This window comes from Dendrobates tinctorius, unplaced genomic scaffold, assembly GCF_039654945.1.
Source record: "Dendrobates tinctorius isolate UK_male_01 unplaced genomic scaffold, ASM3965494v1 ptg000022l, whole genome shotgun sequence".
Taxonomy (NCBI): domain Eukaryota; kingdom Metazoa; phylum Chordata; class Amphibia; order Anura; family Dendrobatidae; genus Dendrobates; species Dendrobates tinctorius.
The window spans coordinates 63,963,192-63,979,547 of NW_027361690.1; the positions used below are offsets into that span (position 1 = coordinate 63,963,192).

At 43.7% G+C, this 16,356-nt stretch overlaps 1 protein-coding gene across 1 annotated transcript in view; it reads left to right on the forward strand.

Moving 5' to 3' along the window:
- The first annotated feature begins 2,928 nt into the window (after nt 1–2,928).
- The window catches only part of SLCO3A1 (solute carrier organic anion transporter family member 3A1), a 680,913-nt gene continuing 667,485 nt past the window's right edge, over nt 2,929–16,356 (forward strand). The window contains exon 1 of the mRNA XM_073568740.1: nt 2,929–3,451. Within this exon, the coding sequence (XP_073424841.1) occupies nt 3,281–3,451 (171 nt within the window). The 5' untranslated portion in view covers nt 2,929–3,280. The remainder of the gene's footprint in view (nt 3,452–16,356) is intronic.

Sequence of the window (16,356 nt, forward strand, 5' to 3'; positions counted from 1 at the left end):
CAGCTGGGTTCTGGTCATAAGCGAGTTCAATGAGACTCCAGTCTCCAAGCAGGGTTGTGTCGCAGTTACCAGGAGTGGCGGTTGGTAGGCCACGTGTACGGCCTGGGCCTAGGCGAAGAGTTTCTCTATAGGCAAGGAATAGGCCCCAACTGCCGACTGCAGCAGGGTGACGTCCACTGCGGCCGATGATGGAGAGGCCGCAGCCGCGGGTTGAAGTGGGGCGGCAGCGGGAAGGCCGCAGCCGCGGGCTGGAGTGAAGTGGCAGCGGCTGCGAGGGGCGGCAAACCAGCCGCAACAGGCTGGAGCAAAGCGGTAACAGCAGAGGACGACCGTGGGCAGGATGTGAAACAGGATCGGAGTGAAGTGACAGTCTCTTGTTGTTGGGTTCGGCGCTTACTCTCCGTAGGCCACTCTAAGTCTCCCCTCTGCCGATGGTCTCCTATCTGGTCACCATCTGTCACACTGGCTCTCTCAAACTCCCACAGTCTCTTGCTTCGTGTCTGCCGTTCCGCCAACTGACTCCCCTGCGCGCTCTCTGTCCCTTTTATACTCGCCCCTCCCTTTGCTGTCCTGTCACTCTCAGCAGTCCACTCTCCTCCTTCGTTCCACGGGTACAGTTTCCTTAGGAACCTAGATGGCGGTCCCCTTGGTTCCGGCCAGGACACTCTGCGGGGGCCCTCCTCCCTACACTCCTCCATCCTGTATGCTCGCCAGTCCTCGGGCGAGGGCCTCAGTATACTTGGGTTGGTCTGCGGAGGTATCAGTTTTTATTGCCATATGAACTGGTCCTGTTTGTATCATTCGGGGGGTATGCCGGCTGTTGACCGCTCGGAGCGTCTTAGTTCGACTAGGGTAGAGTCTTCTGAGGTGGTGGACGGTGGTGGGCTAGCTATAAAACAATGCAACAAAACTATAGTGTTAGGTGCCAGGATTCTCCCACTGGACGGAGTAGATCCCAAGCCTTGTCTGCCTCTGTGGTATCCCATTCTGTTTCAGCCACACTGGAGGCTGCTCAGCAGAGATGTCGGTCTCAGCGTATTGCTCAGACTCGTGCTGTTTGCTTGGTTACAGCTGACTCTCCAACGAAAGCTATAGTAACTAGTAATAGGCAGTGGCGATCAGGTGTTTCAGAGGCTAAGTACACTCCAGGGAACCCTTTATACGTTCCTGTTCAAGTCCAGTCAGACAGAACCTTGCTTGTGGACCAATCTGGAACTGCCACGTCACCCGAGCAGCTGACTACCGATCACCAATGAGAGGATGCCAGTTGCTAACTCACGAGCATGCTCACTAGGGTGATTTATGGCCTCTGAAACACCTGATCACCGCTGCCTATTGCTATTTACTATAGTTTTGACTGGAGAGCCAGCAGTAACCAAGCAAACAGCACGAGTCTGAGCAAGACACTGATTCCGCTGTCTCTGCTGAGCAGCTCCCACTGCGGCCAAATCAGAATAGGAGACCACAGAGGCAGACAAGGCTTAGGATCTACCCTGTGCAGTGGGAGAATCCTGGTGCCTAGCATATAGTGTGCAAAATGAATAGGGAAAATGTGAACTTGGGTGGAAAATATTCTAGCATGGGGGGCCCCATTTGAAAGTTCGCATCGGGGCCCATAACTTTGTAGTTACGCCACTGGAGCAAGGCCAAGTATACCTAGTCAGTATGTGGCATGAAGTATGTAAATTGGATACTTGCAGTCATGTGACCGCCCATTCCTGCTGGCAATACTGATGAATCTTGACAGTGTATAATGCACGTGCCGTAAGGATTCAGCCCACAGACTTTTATTAGAAGACCGAACAACCCCTTTAACAATTTTTTGTTCTGTTTCTGGCCTTAATAGTGCATATTGATCTTGAAATATACTTACCTATATAGTCTATACTCCTTCGACTACCTACTTTAACCCCTTCCTGCAGTGTAACATGCACGAACGTTGTATGTCATAGTAGCTGTGTTATATTGTTGAATTCCCCCCTCCTGTAACCACTGTGTTAGGAGATGACACTAGTTTCAGTAGTTTATCTCCTGAGATTCCGCAGTCAATATCGACCATGGTTTTGTAATGTAGCCAGTCAGTGACTAATGCACCATGCATACAGCCGTGTGTCCACTTCAACTAGGATGTCCTATTAAGACCTTGCCTAGCTTTAGCATCTTCTGCCTAGCATTACAAAGGCTGTAGTAGCTTACACCCTGTACCCCCTGCTAATACGCTTTTGTTTCAGCCTGGGCAAATAGTGCAGTTGCACCCAGACCTTTCAGTCCAGAGGCCCGAAAAGGTCCTTAAGTCCCATAGTAAGAGACCATTTCAATACGTGACACATGAAAAGGTGAGAACCCTGTTACAGGTGATTGACAGCCGGTCCAAATGCTGATCCTGCTGTCAGTCCGGTTACGCAGAGAGGTGACTGAAACAGATCCGCCCCTATGAGTGACGCCGAACACTGTCGGGAGGACAAAAGTTCATGACTTTCTGGCAGCGGGGCTCTCAGTGTCAGAATTCCTTTAATTCTCTCTCTGCAAGTTATGGCTGCCAGCTGTGTATACAGTAGTCCCATATTACGGTAGGTGTAACGATCACTTTATCTATCGCCCGCTTTACCTCTATCTATCCTTTCACAGGCAAAAAACTAATGACACTTTTTCGTGTAATTATTTATTAATTTGTTCCTTTTATGAAGTTAATGAAATGAATAATAGATGAATGAATACATTTAGGCAAAGTCTGCTATTGAACATGGCATTTCTTAGCGACTACCTGTAATAACAACGCGGCTGACGACGATTAGAACAACAGAAAACTGTTTACGGCTTAGTACAAACAAATAAGAGTAACAATACTTTGTAACATATTCTCAGGTGCTACTTATTAACACTAGAATGCATGACTTCCACTAGGGGTCAGCAGTGAGCGCTGTCAGTTAATAATAAGAGCAGGCAAGTGTGGCCTGCAGCCATTTGCCTAGGACTAGTGTGTATGTTATGTGCCTGCTGAGGACTAGCTCTCCCCCCTATCCCAGCCAGCTGCAGGTTCCTTCACTTGCTTGCTTTGCTTAAGGAGAGGAAAAGCTGCAGAAGAACCAGGCAATGGGGTTGGCTCTTTCTAAGCTCTTGTGATTGCAAAGAGGGAGGAGGAGTGTGGAGCAGCAGCAGCAGCAGCAACAGCAGCTTCAGCCCATTAAACCAAGGAGACATCAGGAGCTTGTGCTGGCTGCTGCTTCTCCTAAGACATTCAAGCAGAAGGGAAGAGGTCATCATCATCACTGCAGGGAGAATGCAGGGAAAAAAGACCAGGAGCTCCAGTGGAAGGACAGCTGATGTGCAAAGCACTGAGGCTCAGAGGAAAAAGAAGAAAAAGAAGGCATCCTGCTTCCTAAATATCAAGATCTTCCTAGTATCGGAGTGTGCCCTGATGCTGGCACAGGGCACTGTAGGAGCTTACCTGGTGAGTAGCAGAGCATGTAGAGGACCTGATGCACAGCAGCCAGGTCAGGTGCATGATGTGATCACTGTGCACACTCAATACTCTGTCTTCTTCAGGTTTCTAAGAGCTACATAAGGACAGGGTGACTTGGGGCAAGCAACTATTCCTCTGTCTTAAAAGAGACGCATAAGGATGGGTTGGCTGCCAGCTTCCACTGCAATAGGCAAGGGGAGTTACTTGAAATGTATGTGGAAGTATCTGCAGATGGCTATGCAGTGTAGGGGACCCAACCATGTCTCACAGGGCATAGGGTGAATGTAGTGTGACATCTATAGCATGCTGGTATCAGGCAGCACACTGACTATACAGGATGTACATATATGTGGGTCTGGTGTTTGCTGCTTTTGGGACCACTTCAGTAGTGTCTCGTTAGCCAAGCCTTTCACCTTGTCACACAGGCCCATGAAGTAGTTTGCTGCATACAAGTGTATTCTAAAGTTGCACTCAGGGTCGCCAACTTGACTTTTTATTTTATTTCTGGACGGCTTATCCAAAAAAAATCATAGACAATATTTTTTACGGGCACACTGAAAAACCATAATCAATCATTATGATTGTGATACTACCTGTCTACAGACCCATAATTCTGATATGGAGACGTCAGCTGCATTCACCATGTAAAGTGATGATTACTGTCAAAATAGTCTGCATTAGTTTCTTCAGCTTCCAAAAAAATCACGGACACCTTAAATTTTGTGGGCTGTCGTGGGATTTCTGGAGGGTCTGCACTTCTCAGGAGCAGATGAAAAACTGCACCAGCTGCTGCTGTGTAAAGACTGTCAGTCCCCCCAGTGCAGTGATGGTCACGGATATTGGCAGACGTGGGACATGTCCCTGAGACTGCAGTGTGCTTATTACTTGTAGGAAGGAGGATTAACAGGAAGGAGTGAAGGATGCTAGAAGGATACTGGCACAGCTGCCCGAGTTAGATGCACTTCTGGTACCCAAGAACTTTGCTGTATGGCGGCTTTTTTTGACCAAGCTGCAAGCTGCTTTCTGACTGTATGAAGGTACAAGAGATGTGATTGTAGTCTGCTTGGACCAGACTGATAATCTTAATGTTGATTGTGACTATTTTGTTTCTTTATCTACATTACAATAGTCCTTATCTTTGTAGTAAGAGAATTTTACCGTAAAAGTTTCTCATAAAGGTCACTGCAGTAATGTCAAGGTTAGAATTATTGGAACTGGTTTTAGGAAAAGCATTGGTGAGGCTACAAATCAGCAATAAATCTTTTTATGTCTCTGTCCCAAGTTATTGATGTATCTTAGAAAACTTTTGGTTGAGCAAAATAAGACAAAAATAGTTATTAATTAGGAGCCTTAAGCAAAGGTTATGTGTCAATCAGACCAAATATCGGGCAGTTGGATGATATAACCTGCACATATCAGATACATGGTGAAAGTGACAGAAGCTTCTATGAATTATTGGGCTGCAGGTCGCTGAAACACTATTGAGTCATGCCATCACTTCGACACTTCGACCATATTGTACATTGCTAAACTAATAGTGCCACTTAATGCCGTGTCTGGTAAAGGCTGCATGTAGCTCCAGAACGTCTAAAGTCAGAGGTGGGAAACTTTAGTCAAACCATTCATATAAAAGTAGAAGGCATTTCTCATACTGGATGAATGCTAAAAAATCAGACCCTCTGCATGATATTCAGGAGTGAAGAATAATGTGTGGCGAGCCTGCATATAGTTCTAAACTGTGACCTGTGATTCATATATGAAGAGTGTCGCCATCGCATTGCTAGCTAATGGTTGTAATATATTCTATGCTTAGGCACAAAACTACTGTCACGCAGAAATAATTCATGGGTGAGGTACAGGACACAGATGAAATCACGAGAAGTACGGTAACCCCTTTGATGATCTGTCATTGCTGTAAGGCCTCTTTTAATACCCTTTAAAGGGAATCTGTCACCTCATTTATGGCTTATGAGATGCGAGCACCACCATCAGGGGCTTATCTACAGCATTCTGTAATGCTGTAGATAAGCCCCTGATGTAACCTGAAAGATAAGAAAAATGATTTAGATTATACTCACCCAGGGGAGGTCCGGTCCGGCGCCTCCCATCTTCTAGCGATGACATCCTCCTTCTTACTTCTGCCGCGGCTCCTGCCCAGGCGTACTTTATCTGCCCTGTTGAGGGCAGAGTAAAGTACTGCAGTGCGCAGGCGCCGAAAGTCTCTGACCTTTCCCGGCACCTGCGCACTGCAGTACTTTACTCTGCCCTCAACAGGGCAGATATACTACGCCTGTGCAGGAGCCGCAGCAGAAGTAAGGATGAGGACGTCATCACTAGAAGATGGGAGGCGCCGGACCCGGACCGCGACACCCATCGGACCAGACTGCCCCCGGATGAGTGTAATATAACTCATTTTTCTTATCTTTCAGGTTACATTGGGGGCTTATCTACAGCATTACAGAATGCTACATCTTATAGGCCAAAAAGGAGTTGACAGATTCCCTTTAATGCATCTCTATATGGAAGCTAATACAAAAAAGGGAATGTGTTATAAAGGATGCACTTACGATCTGCAAAATTTTGCTAAGTGAGTAGAACTGCTTACTGTAGCTAAATGGCCAGTTTAGTAATTACATAATAAATCTTTGGCCTCGTTGTAAAGTTTGTAAGAATAAAGTCAGACTTTATGTTGGAATGAGTCAAGGTAATTGATCTTCCGTAGATGTATGTTATTCATTAGAGGTGGCCTGTAAATTAGCAATGTACCTTATCAATAAGCTCAAGACTGAGGTTCAGTTATATCACCTAATATTCTATTCCTAAAAATATCATGATATTTATCTCTGTATGGCTATGTTCACATGTAACAGAAATGCTGGAGGTTTGTAGAATACAGTTACAGCAAATTGGATGAGATTTTAACCAATCTCATTCATACACTGAGGAAACATATCTGTGTGTAAATCAACAATCCGTTGTGTGTTTTAAATCCACATGTTAATTCTTTGATTAGTCGTGGATTTGTTGTAGATTTTCTCAACTCAATTCAGTAAAGAAGTCATAATATCTAACAATCCACAGTTATTGTAGGTTACAAGAACAACCAGCACAGGATTAGGCGAGTACTACTCCTCTGTGGCCTCCCATTTAACATTTTCACTTCCATCCATTCTAAAGGGGTTTTGGGATTTAGGATTGTTTTTTCCTATTGAGCCATAAATTGGTAACTACCGGCCTGTTCTGCCCTGCGATAATCAGAGGAGTCACAGACTGCTTCTGCTGGCAATTCTCCTGCTTCTGGTGATATCACGTCGACAGAGCAGCTCCTCCTCTTCTATTTTGCTCTGATGGCGGGGCATCACTACCGATGTCATGCCTTTTGACAGGTGGCTCCCCGATGCGCAACTGCAGGGAGCTGAATATATTACACCAGCATTGTAACTGTCAACAGAATTATCCAGAAGACAGACTATGCTCTGTTAATGTGGGATCAAAAGAAGCAGGAAAATCACTGACTGATCCTGGAAAGATCTTCACAGGGCAGAATAGGCAGGTAGTTATAAAATAAATATAAAAAAAAAATCCTAATTTTTGGATAACCCCTTTAATGCCATATTCACACTGTTAGGTGTCGGGTTCCTGCCTCTGCACAGGGGGAATCCCGAGCCTTGCTGTCTCCCATTCCTCTCTGGCTGCAGAAGACTTGCTCAGCAAAGGCGTCGTTCCCGACGTCTTGCTCAGTCTACTACTGTTAGCTTGGTTACTACTGCTAATCAGGGGTCAGCTATAGTAACCTGCAATAGCCAGCAGTGAGCAGCTCCTGACACTAAGTCCTTCTTTTGGTCCACTGAGCATGCCTGTGGGAACTCCTCTCATTGGAGGTCTGAGGTCACATGCTCAGGTCCTATTGCAGCTCCCATTGGACCACTAGGAAGGTCCCGGAAGGAAGCTGCTATAAAAGAGTCACATGGCCGCATGGCCATGCGCTAGTATAGACTCTTATGCTTATTTGTGTGTATGATGATGGATGCTTGAATCTGATGACTGATTCATTAAAACTCCCCACCCTTTGATACGCATGCTGGTTAGGGATTCAGAGTTAGAGTCAGCGCCAAAGGGTGGCTATGCTCACGCCACTGTGCTCCTAGTACTCTGCACACACTAGCGTCCGATCGTGTCGCCCTCTGCAGGGCACTATCGTACCACGGCAAGTGGCAGCTACCGCCTATGCAACACCTTGCGCAACCTGTGCGCTTATCTGGCCCAACCCTGGGCAATTAGAGGCGTCTGCCTGAGTGGCTCTGTGCACACCTCCATGCTTTTTTGGGATTATTATCCCGTGCTGGCACAGCTGCAGTGGCACCGAGCGTTAGTGGACTAGAAGGACTCGAATCCCGTGTCCTTGGGACAGAGTCCTGTGTCCGTACTCTAGCGCTCATCTGGCCGAGTCCTGTGAGCTTAACAGGCTTCGGCATTTACTTTGTGCGGCACCACGGTTCTGTGAAGTAACAGAACTCGTGCCTGTACATACCGGGTGACGCTAACCCACGTGTGTTCATTTATTGTCTGCTGTAAAACCTTCCACATTACCGAGCAGCAGTTCTACACCACTGCAACGGTGGACCCCAGGTTGCGAACGCATCTCATTGTCATTTTTATTATTTGCTGCGTTCCACCAGCCGAACGCACACATTCAGTATTTGGTTAGTATTTTACAACACTGTTTGTAAGCAAAAACCAGGAGTGGGTGATAAATCCAGGAGTGGTGACGTGTTTCTATTTTACTTTCCTATGAATGTTCCTCTCCTGGTTTTGGCTTACAAATACTGAGGTAAAAAACTGACCAAATACTGAACATGTGAACATGTGAACTCTGATGCTCAATGATCCACCTCTCCCTCGCTTGTCCTCTGCTTCTATTCTCTGCCAATCCCTTCTTTGGCTTCCAGTTACCCCACAAATTCAGTTTACTTTACTAAGAATTCCATGCAAGGCTTTCTGTCCATAATCTTTCTCCGCTATACATCTCTGATCAAGTCTTCCAATATCTAAAAACACATAATTTCATGAGCTCGCAAGGTCTCCTTCTTTCATCCACCATTGCATAGTCCTCACACAAACGTCTTCAAGATTTCTCCCGTGTATGCCTCATACTCTGGAACTCGCTATCTCAGCAAATACAGTTCTTTCAAGACTGAAGCCTTCTGACACAACATGAAATCTCTTCTGGAAAGCTTAAAACTCAACTAACCCTACTGTCACCTCAAAACCACCTGAGCCATTTCAACCCCATAACCTACAGTCTAGTTCTCCAATATTTTGTAAATTGTGAGAGCAGGGTCTCTTTTCCCCCTCTTCACCATGCTGACCCTCTTAATATGTCTTATTTCGTACTTGCTTGTATTTTATATGTATAATATGTATGGAAATTTTCTTCACCTTTACAGCACAATGGAATTATTGGTGCTTTAATATAATAATAATTATAATAAGAAAAAAGGAGTTCCAGAGGGAGTAGGTGATTATAGTTTTTTTTTTTTTGTTCTACACATTCCACTGTTTTTCTCATGAATATCTGCAGCAAGATTTGCATCAAAATCTGCAAACTTTAAGAGGGAACATATCAGAAAATGATCAAGTCCTAATGCAACATCATCTGCACAGATTACATTCATCATGCTGCAGAAACAAGTATGCCCTAGCCAATGACATCACTTGTGATTTCAAAAAAGATCACAGATAAAATATTGTGATATCACAATGGTTTATGCAAAATAAACTTTTTAATTCTCTACTACATCTATGAATGGGACTGAAAAAAAAAAACGCAACTTCAAATTTTAATAAGTATTATATTTGATAAGAGATTGTTTTTAAAAAGCACTATCCAACAATATTACTCTGTAATGACAGGAATAACCAGTGGTTAGCACTGTAGCTTGCATCGCTGGGGTACCCACAAAGATCATCTGCAAGGAGTTTGTATGCTCAACTTGTGTTTGCGTGGGTTTACTTCACATTCCTCAGGATTAGTGATGAACGAGTATACTCGTTAATCGAGATTTCCCGAGCAGGCTCGGGTGATCTCCAAGTATTTGGATGTGCTCGGAGATTTAGTTTCTGTCGCCGTAGCTGCATGATTTGCGGTTGCTAGCCAGTCTGAATACATATGGGGATTGCCTGTTTGTTAGGAAATCCCCACATGTATTCAGGCTGTCTAGCAGCCGCAAATCATGCAGCTACAGCAACAGAAACTAAATCTCCGAGCACATCCAAATACTCGGAACTCACCCGAGCATGCTCGGGAAATCTTGAATAATGAGTATACTCGCTCATCACTAGTCAGGTTTCCTCCCACACCCAAAAGACATAGCAAATTTAGGTTGTAAGCCCCATTGGGGACAGTGATGCTGATGTCTGTAACGCGCTGTGGAATTAGTGGTGCTATATACAGTCATGGCCCGAATTTGTTGGCATCATTGAAATTGGTCCAGAAAATTATGTATTTCTCCCAGAAAATTATTGCAATTATGCATGTTTTGTTACCCCCATGTTTATTTGCTTTGTTTGTATTGGAACGACACAAAAAAACAGAAAAAATAGGCAAATTGGACAAAATGTTGGTAGCTTTACAAAATTATGGGTAAGCCACTTTGTTTCAAGCATGTGATGCTCATTCAAATTCACCTGTGGCAAGTAACAAGAGTGGGCAATATGATTATCACACCCAAAACCAAATAAAAAGGAAGAAGTTGACTCAATCTTTGCTTTATTGCAAAATTGTTGAAAAATAATAATCTCAAGGGTACATCTCCAGAGATCTTGATGTTCCTTTGTCCATGAGTCACAACATAATCAAGAAGTTTATAACCCATGGCACTTTAGCGAATCTCATTTAGCGGCAGAGAAAAAGTGCTGAAAAGTTTCAACATAGTCCAGATGGTGGATAAGCAGCCCCAGTCAAGTTCCAAAGAAATTCAATCTGTCCTGCATTCTCAGGATGCATCAGTGGCATTGCAAACTATCTGATGACATTAGAATGAAATGGAATGCTGTGCCAGGAGACCCAGGAGGACCCTACTGCTCACACAGAGACATAATCAAGCTAGACTGCAGTTTGCCAAAATGTAAGCGAATAATCAAAAATCCTTCTGGGGAAGTGTCTTGTTAATAGATGAGACCAAGATAGATCTTTTTGGTAAAGCAAATCATTATACTGTTTGCAATAAATGGAATGAGGTCTACAATAAAAAGGTTTCAGTACCTACAGTCAAATATGGTGGAGGTTAAAAGATGCTTTGATGTTGTCTTGCTGCATCTGGCACTGAGTGTGAGGGACGACAGAGGTGTCCCTCCTAGAATGTGCCCTGTTATGAATGAGTCACTGTAGGAGGCAAAAGCAGAAATACAAGCTAAGTCCAGAAAACCAGAGAAGTTGGCAACTATCAGATTGCAGACCACTGAACCTATCAACACAACTAGCAGTAGCCGTGGGGGGTTCCTACGATGCCCTAGACCCCTCGATCACAGCCGGAGAAATACATAGGCCTAAAGAAAGAAAGGGGAAACCTAAACTGCCCCAGAGCAGACCCCAAAGCAATAGGCAGCCCCCAACATATAATGACGGTGAAGCAAGATGAAAATACTAACCCAGACAGAAAGATAGACTGAGGAAAGATGGGGCCCCAAAACTACCTAGATAGGAAAGGACAGGAAGGCTGCTGTCTGCAATCTGCCAAAACCCTATCAAACACATAAGCCAACCAGCTGATATGAAAAAGGCCCTGAAGCAGCTAGGCTTCAAAAACTGAATCAGCACTCAGGTATTTTCAGAAGACAGAGCTAAATGAATTCAGCACACCCCAGCAGGGAATGGCAGAAATCCAGAAAAACAAAGCAAAAACAAAGTCAAAGCACAAAAGCAAAAGGCCGAGCAGCAAACTTAGCTTTGGAGGAGCAGGAATTCAGACTGGTCTCCAAGGATCCTACAGAGAAATCACCCGCAGGGCAGAAGGGCATCGGCAGCATTATATCCAGTCCGTAACTCCACTCAGCCAGTCACAATCATCAGCCTCAGGTGTTTGACAATCAGGCTCACTACCTTTCTTTACCAGAAGAGGGAGTTCCTCGGGCCTCAGTAATGAAGGGGAAAATGAACTCACAACAGTGCCCCCACCTTAGCATTCCCCCAGGCCATAAAAAGCCATGCAATATTTTTCTGCAATTAAAATCCAAGAACAAACTCTTTGAAGCTTGGTCCCCACCAGTTAGCACCAAGGTGTGAGCTCCTGCAGCTACAGGCAAACTCATTCAAGCACATGGAGACAGCGCGAGCAGCAAGCTCTGAGGTATTGAATTTGGAAAATGACCTATAATAACAGAATGCAATATGTCTAAGACTAGCCGAGCACATAATCAGAATTGGCATTCCTTTCCCCACGCACCCATATTATTTAGCCACCTCCAGAACCCTGCATTATGGTGTTATAAAGCATAGCTAACAGGAATTACATACAGTAGGCATATTTAGTCTCTATGCTCAGATAAAATCCAGCAGAACCCATTGGTGGCGCCACCCACTCATTCAGAGTTTCAGGCGGAAAGTTATGGGCCATCCACGATTCTGGGCAAATAATCATATTCTCAGATATGGGAGGAGAGAGACTGCACAAGCCCAGTGGTGGGCAGAAAGTGTGGGAGGGGATAGCCTAGGAGATAAGAGACAGCTGCTCATTTTGAGCTCAGTTTTCTAATGGCCGGAGGATACATTAGCTGACGCAGCCAAGAAAGCCTATAACTAAGAATTGGACCTGTTATCCATCAGCGCCTCCCTGTGGCCACATGCTACATAACACTTTAAATGCAGCCTATCTATACCCTATCCTTGTACTACACTTGTGACTGTATACCTTTTTATTATTCTTGTAAATATATACCTGTATATTTCTAGTGCACCTTTTCGGTGATTAAGTAATTATATTATAATTATAATTAAGTATAAATTAATCTTGGGCTGCTCTTTTATCTCGATTCACGAATTCCCACATCCGCACGCTCGGTTGGTCAATTGTACCCTACCCGGTATAAGCCTGTTGTCGGATGCGGCTTATGTCAAACGAGGAACTGGTGGCAGAATACCATATTGTTATAATGAGGAACTCTGGCAGTGACGGCCGGGAAGTTTAAATATATATCCCCAGCCTGGACTGGTGATATATATCTCCCCTCACAGGGAACCCCTCACTAATTCGTATTGTTAAGGGAAGCCTTTCTGGTGACTATTTGCCCTCGGTGCAGTTCCCTGACTGACCTGGAGCAAGCGGTGGCACCAGAGAGGCGATCCCTGCGGGTCCTTCTCTCCCCACCCCCGAGGTAAGTCGACGCCCCCCTTACCCGGCAAGATCCCTCACACTGAGTATCTTAACTGTGTGCTTGGTAACATGAAATCTGGAGATTACCAAAGGATTTTGAATCGCAATGTAGTGCCCAGTCTCAGAAAGCTGGGTTTGCCTTCTATTTTATGTGTCTTCCAGCAGGACAATCACCCCAGACATATTTTAAGAAGCAGCTAGAAATGGATGGAAACAAAACACTGAAAAGTTCTGAAGTGGCCTGCAATAAATCTGGATCTATATTCCATTAGACACCTTTGGAGGATCTTATAATTACTGTTGGGAGAAGACACTCTTCATATATGAGAGATCCGGAGCAGTTTCCAAAGGAAGTGTGGTCCAAATTTCCAGTTGAGAAGTGTAAGAAGCTTGTTGTTGGTTATAGGAAGTGATCGATTGCAGTTAGTTATTCCAGAGGGTGTGCAACCAAATATTAAGTTGAGGGTGCCAACAATTTTGTTTTTGGGGTTTAGTGTGTTTTTCAGTTTTTTTGTGTTGTTCCAATACACACAAAGGAAATAAACATGTGTATAACAAAACATATGTAATTACAATAATTTTCTGGGAGAAATATTTCATTTTCTGGAACAATTTCAAGGGTGCCAACACTTTTGGAAATGACTGTGAGCAAAATAAATAAACCCTTTAAGTCTGCTTTAGTTCAAGGTACAGAACCCTGGAAAGGATGATGAGAAGGGCTACTGGTATGTAGTAATATAGATAGGTGGGCACTATATTAGTTTTGGAGAAAGCTCTACACGCATTTTGAATTACTTAAGTAACTATACAAAGTGCCATAATAGCAATCATGTGATGGTTACATACAGCTCTAAATATATAAATGTTTCATGGACACATTTAAATATTTAATGTGTGAGCTCTTTTATACACATTTGTATATACGCTGTGTCTGTGTATATCTGTACGCTATCATATATCTCTCTTCATGCCGTTCCTTTCTAACATATCACATGGCTGTTCTTTTAGCAGACGAGACCAGATGGGAAAAAGTATTTCCCTAATGTGAAAGACAAAGACTGCGGTAATGTAATTCTCAAATTCTCCTTATGATTAGAACGTTTCACCCCAATTATCCTCAGGTCTGACAAGATAACTAATGGTTTAGAATAAGGTTATACAATATTTATATAAGGATCTACGGTAGATTTGGCCTGGTTCACACCAGAAAAGTGACACTTATTGTGGTACAATGAAACTAAAGAACTTAAATATTTTTTTTTTAGTCACTTTTCCTTTCAGTGCAGTTTGCAGTATGTTGTAATAATGAAGACTATTTTAGTGCTGGAGAGAAAAAGTTCTAGTACTGTTGTGTGTGGACTCTATCAGCCATTATTATTGTTTTAGTACTTTTTATTTGTATGTGTGTACACTACAGTATGTTAGAACAGCAGGATAGATACTATGAAGCAGACTTTGCAGACAACACAATGATGAAGCATGTGCTTGATGGTTTTTAATAAAATTCTTTAACAAAGTTTTTGAGGCCTTTAGAAACATTTAGAGTCTATAGCAAATTATTGGGGAGTCAACATACCGTTAGTTGCTCTATTAGTGCTCACTTTACAGCTCTAGATAAGGTGACTCTCAGCAGGCTTTGCACTAGCTCCTCCATCTATCAGGTCTCAGGAGAACCCTTTCTATTTTATGATGCTTTGCTTACATAGCGCCATCACATCCCGTAGCGCATTACAGCCATAGTCATAATTATCCCCACTTGGGCTCACAATCTAATTTCTCTATCAGTATGTCTTTGGAATGTGGGAAGAAACGGGAGAACCCAAAGAAGAAACCCACATAAACACGAGGAAAACACAAACTCCTAACAGATGTTGTCCTTGATGGGGTTAGAACCCAGAACCTAAGCACTGCAAAGTTACAGTGTTAACCACTGAGCCAACAGGAACAGGAGGACAGGAATGTGGACCAGATAAAGTTGTACTTATAACTGGCAGTGTGAGACAAGGATTCATTTTATATTGTAAGCAGCCCCACTCAGAGGTCACAGCAGGGAGTTAATACTAAACCTAAGACAGAAGCGGAGACAGAGGGAGCTGGTGCAATCATAGATGCTACACGTACGCATCATAATTTTCAGTTAAAGTGTCTTGGGAGTTAGGGGGCCTATGCAATCTCTAGTGTGGTAGATCAGCTCACTAGGCTGCACACGGAGGTAGACATAGGTACACTGTCTTTTTAATTCTTCCACTAGTTTTTTATGCATGCAGTTATTATACCCAGTTTGAAGTGAAAATTCGGGCAAAACAGGAAAACAAAATATTATACAGTCTCTGGAGCAGCAGGGATTCACCCACTCAGGCTATAACAACCGGGTTCAATACAGTTTAGCACAAAACCACTTTTCTGGAGCTGTTGACTTCAGACCCCCTTGAACAATGAATGCCTCTGAAGGCCGAATATATAAACCCCAGACCATACCCTGGGGTGGAGAAAAGGTGGACAACCCCCACCCGCTCTATGGTTGTCCATAAAAATCCAGCCCTTAAAATGGCGGATTAACTCCTCTCAACACTTAGTGCGCTGGAGCAAACCTCTGAGTTTCAAATCACTGACGCTAATAGCCATAGTGAAATATATTTACCCTCTAATACTATGCTAGTGACTTTGTCATACCAGGTATACTGTTTATCTGGTGTTTTTTCAATAGGTTTCCTTACAGGACTTGAAAATGGCAAAACAAATTGTTTTGAGCAAACGTAAAACATGAAATGCTTGTAATCGATGTCATTTTTTTTTTACATTCATGGAAAAACATCTAAAAACTGTATGTGTAAAAGAACCTTGAGGCTGGATTCCCATGTTGCATGTTTTGTGCAGATATTTACAGATTTGTAAACTCAAATTTGCAGTTTTTTTCCATAAAAAATTTGCACATACAACAGGTAAAATTAGTATTGAACATGTCACCAATTTTCTAAGTAAATATAAATTCACAGGTTTCACAGGTTTGCCTAATTGTTGTTGAGCAAACTTTAACTCCTATGTGATATTGGACGTACTATTCTGTCTATGTGCCCTGGGCTTCAATGACCATAGGCGGAGAAGTACGTCATACACGATCAGCCGCACTCATGGGGGGAACACAGCTGATCGCGGCCAGGCGTCAGCTGATTCTCACAGCTGACTCCCTGCAGTTACGGACCGCTCCAGGCACTTTAACCCCCAGTTAAAATATGATCGCAGTGTTTCCGGGAGCAGGCAAAGGGCTGTCAGCTGTGACAGCCCCTCTGCTTTTGGATCGGAGACCCCATGGCATGATGCAGGGTTACAATCGCTCCCATGGTAACCTGATGTCGTCAAAAACTATTTTTTGCAAAAAAAAGCATCTTTTAGTGTGTGACAGCTGCCAAACATAAAAACCTGCCATAAATAGTAAATCAAACCCCCTTTATCACCCGCTTTGATAGGGAAAAATAATAAAATAAAATGTTTTATTTATTTCCATTTTCCCATTAGGATTAG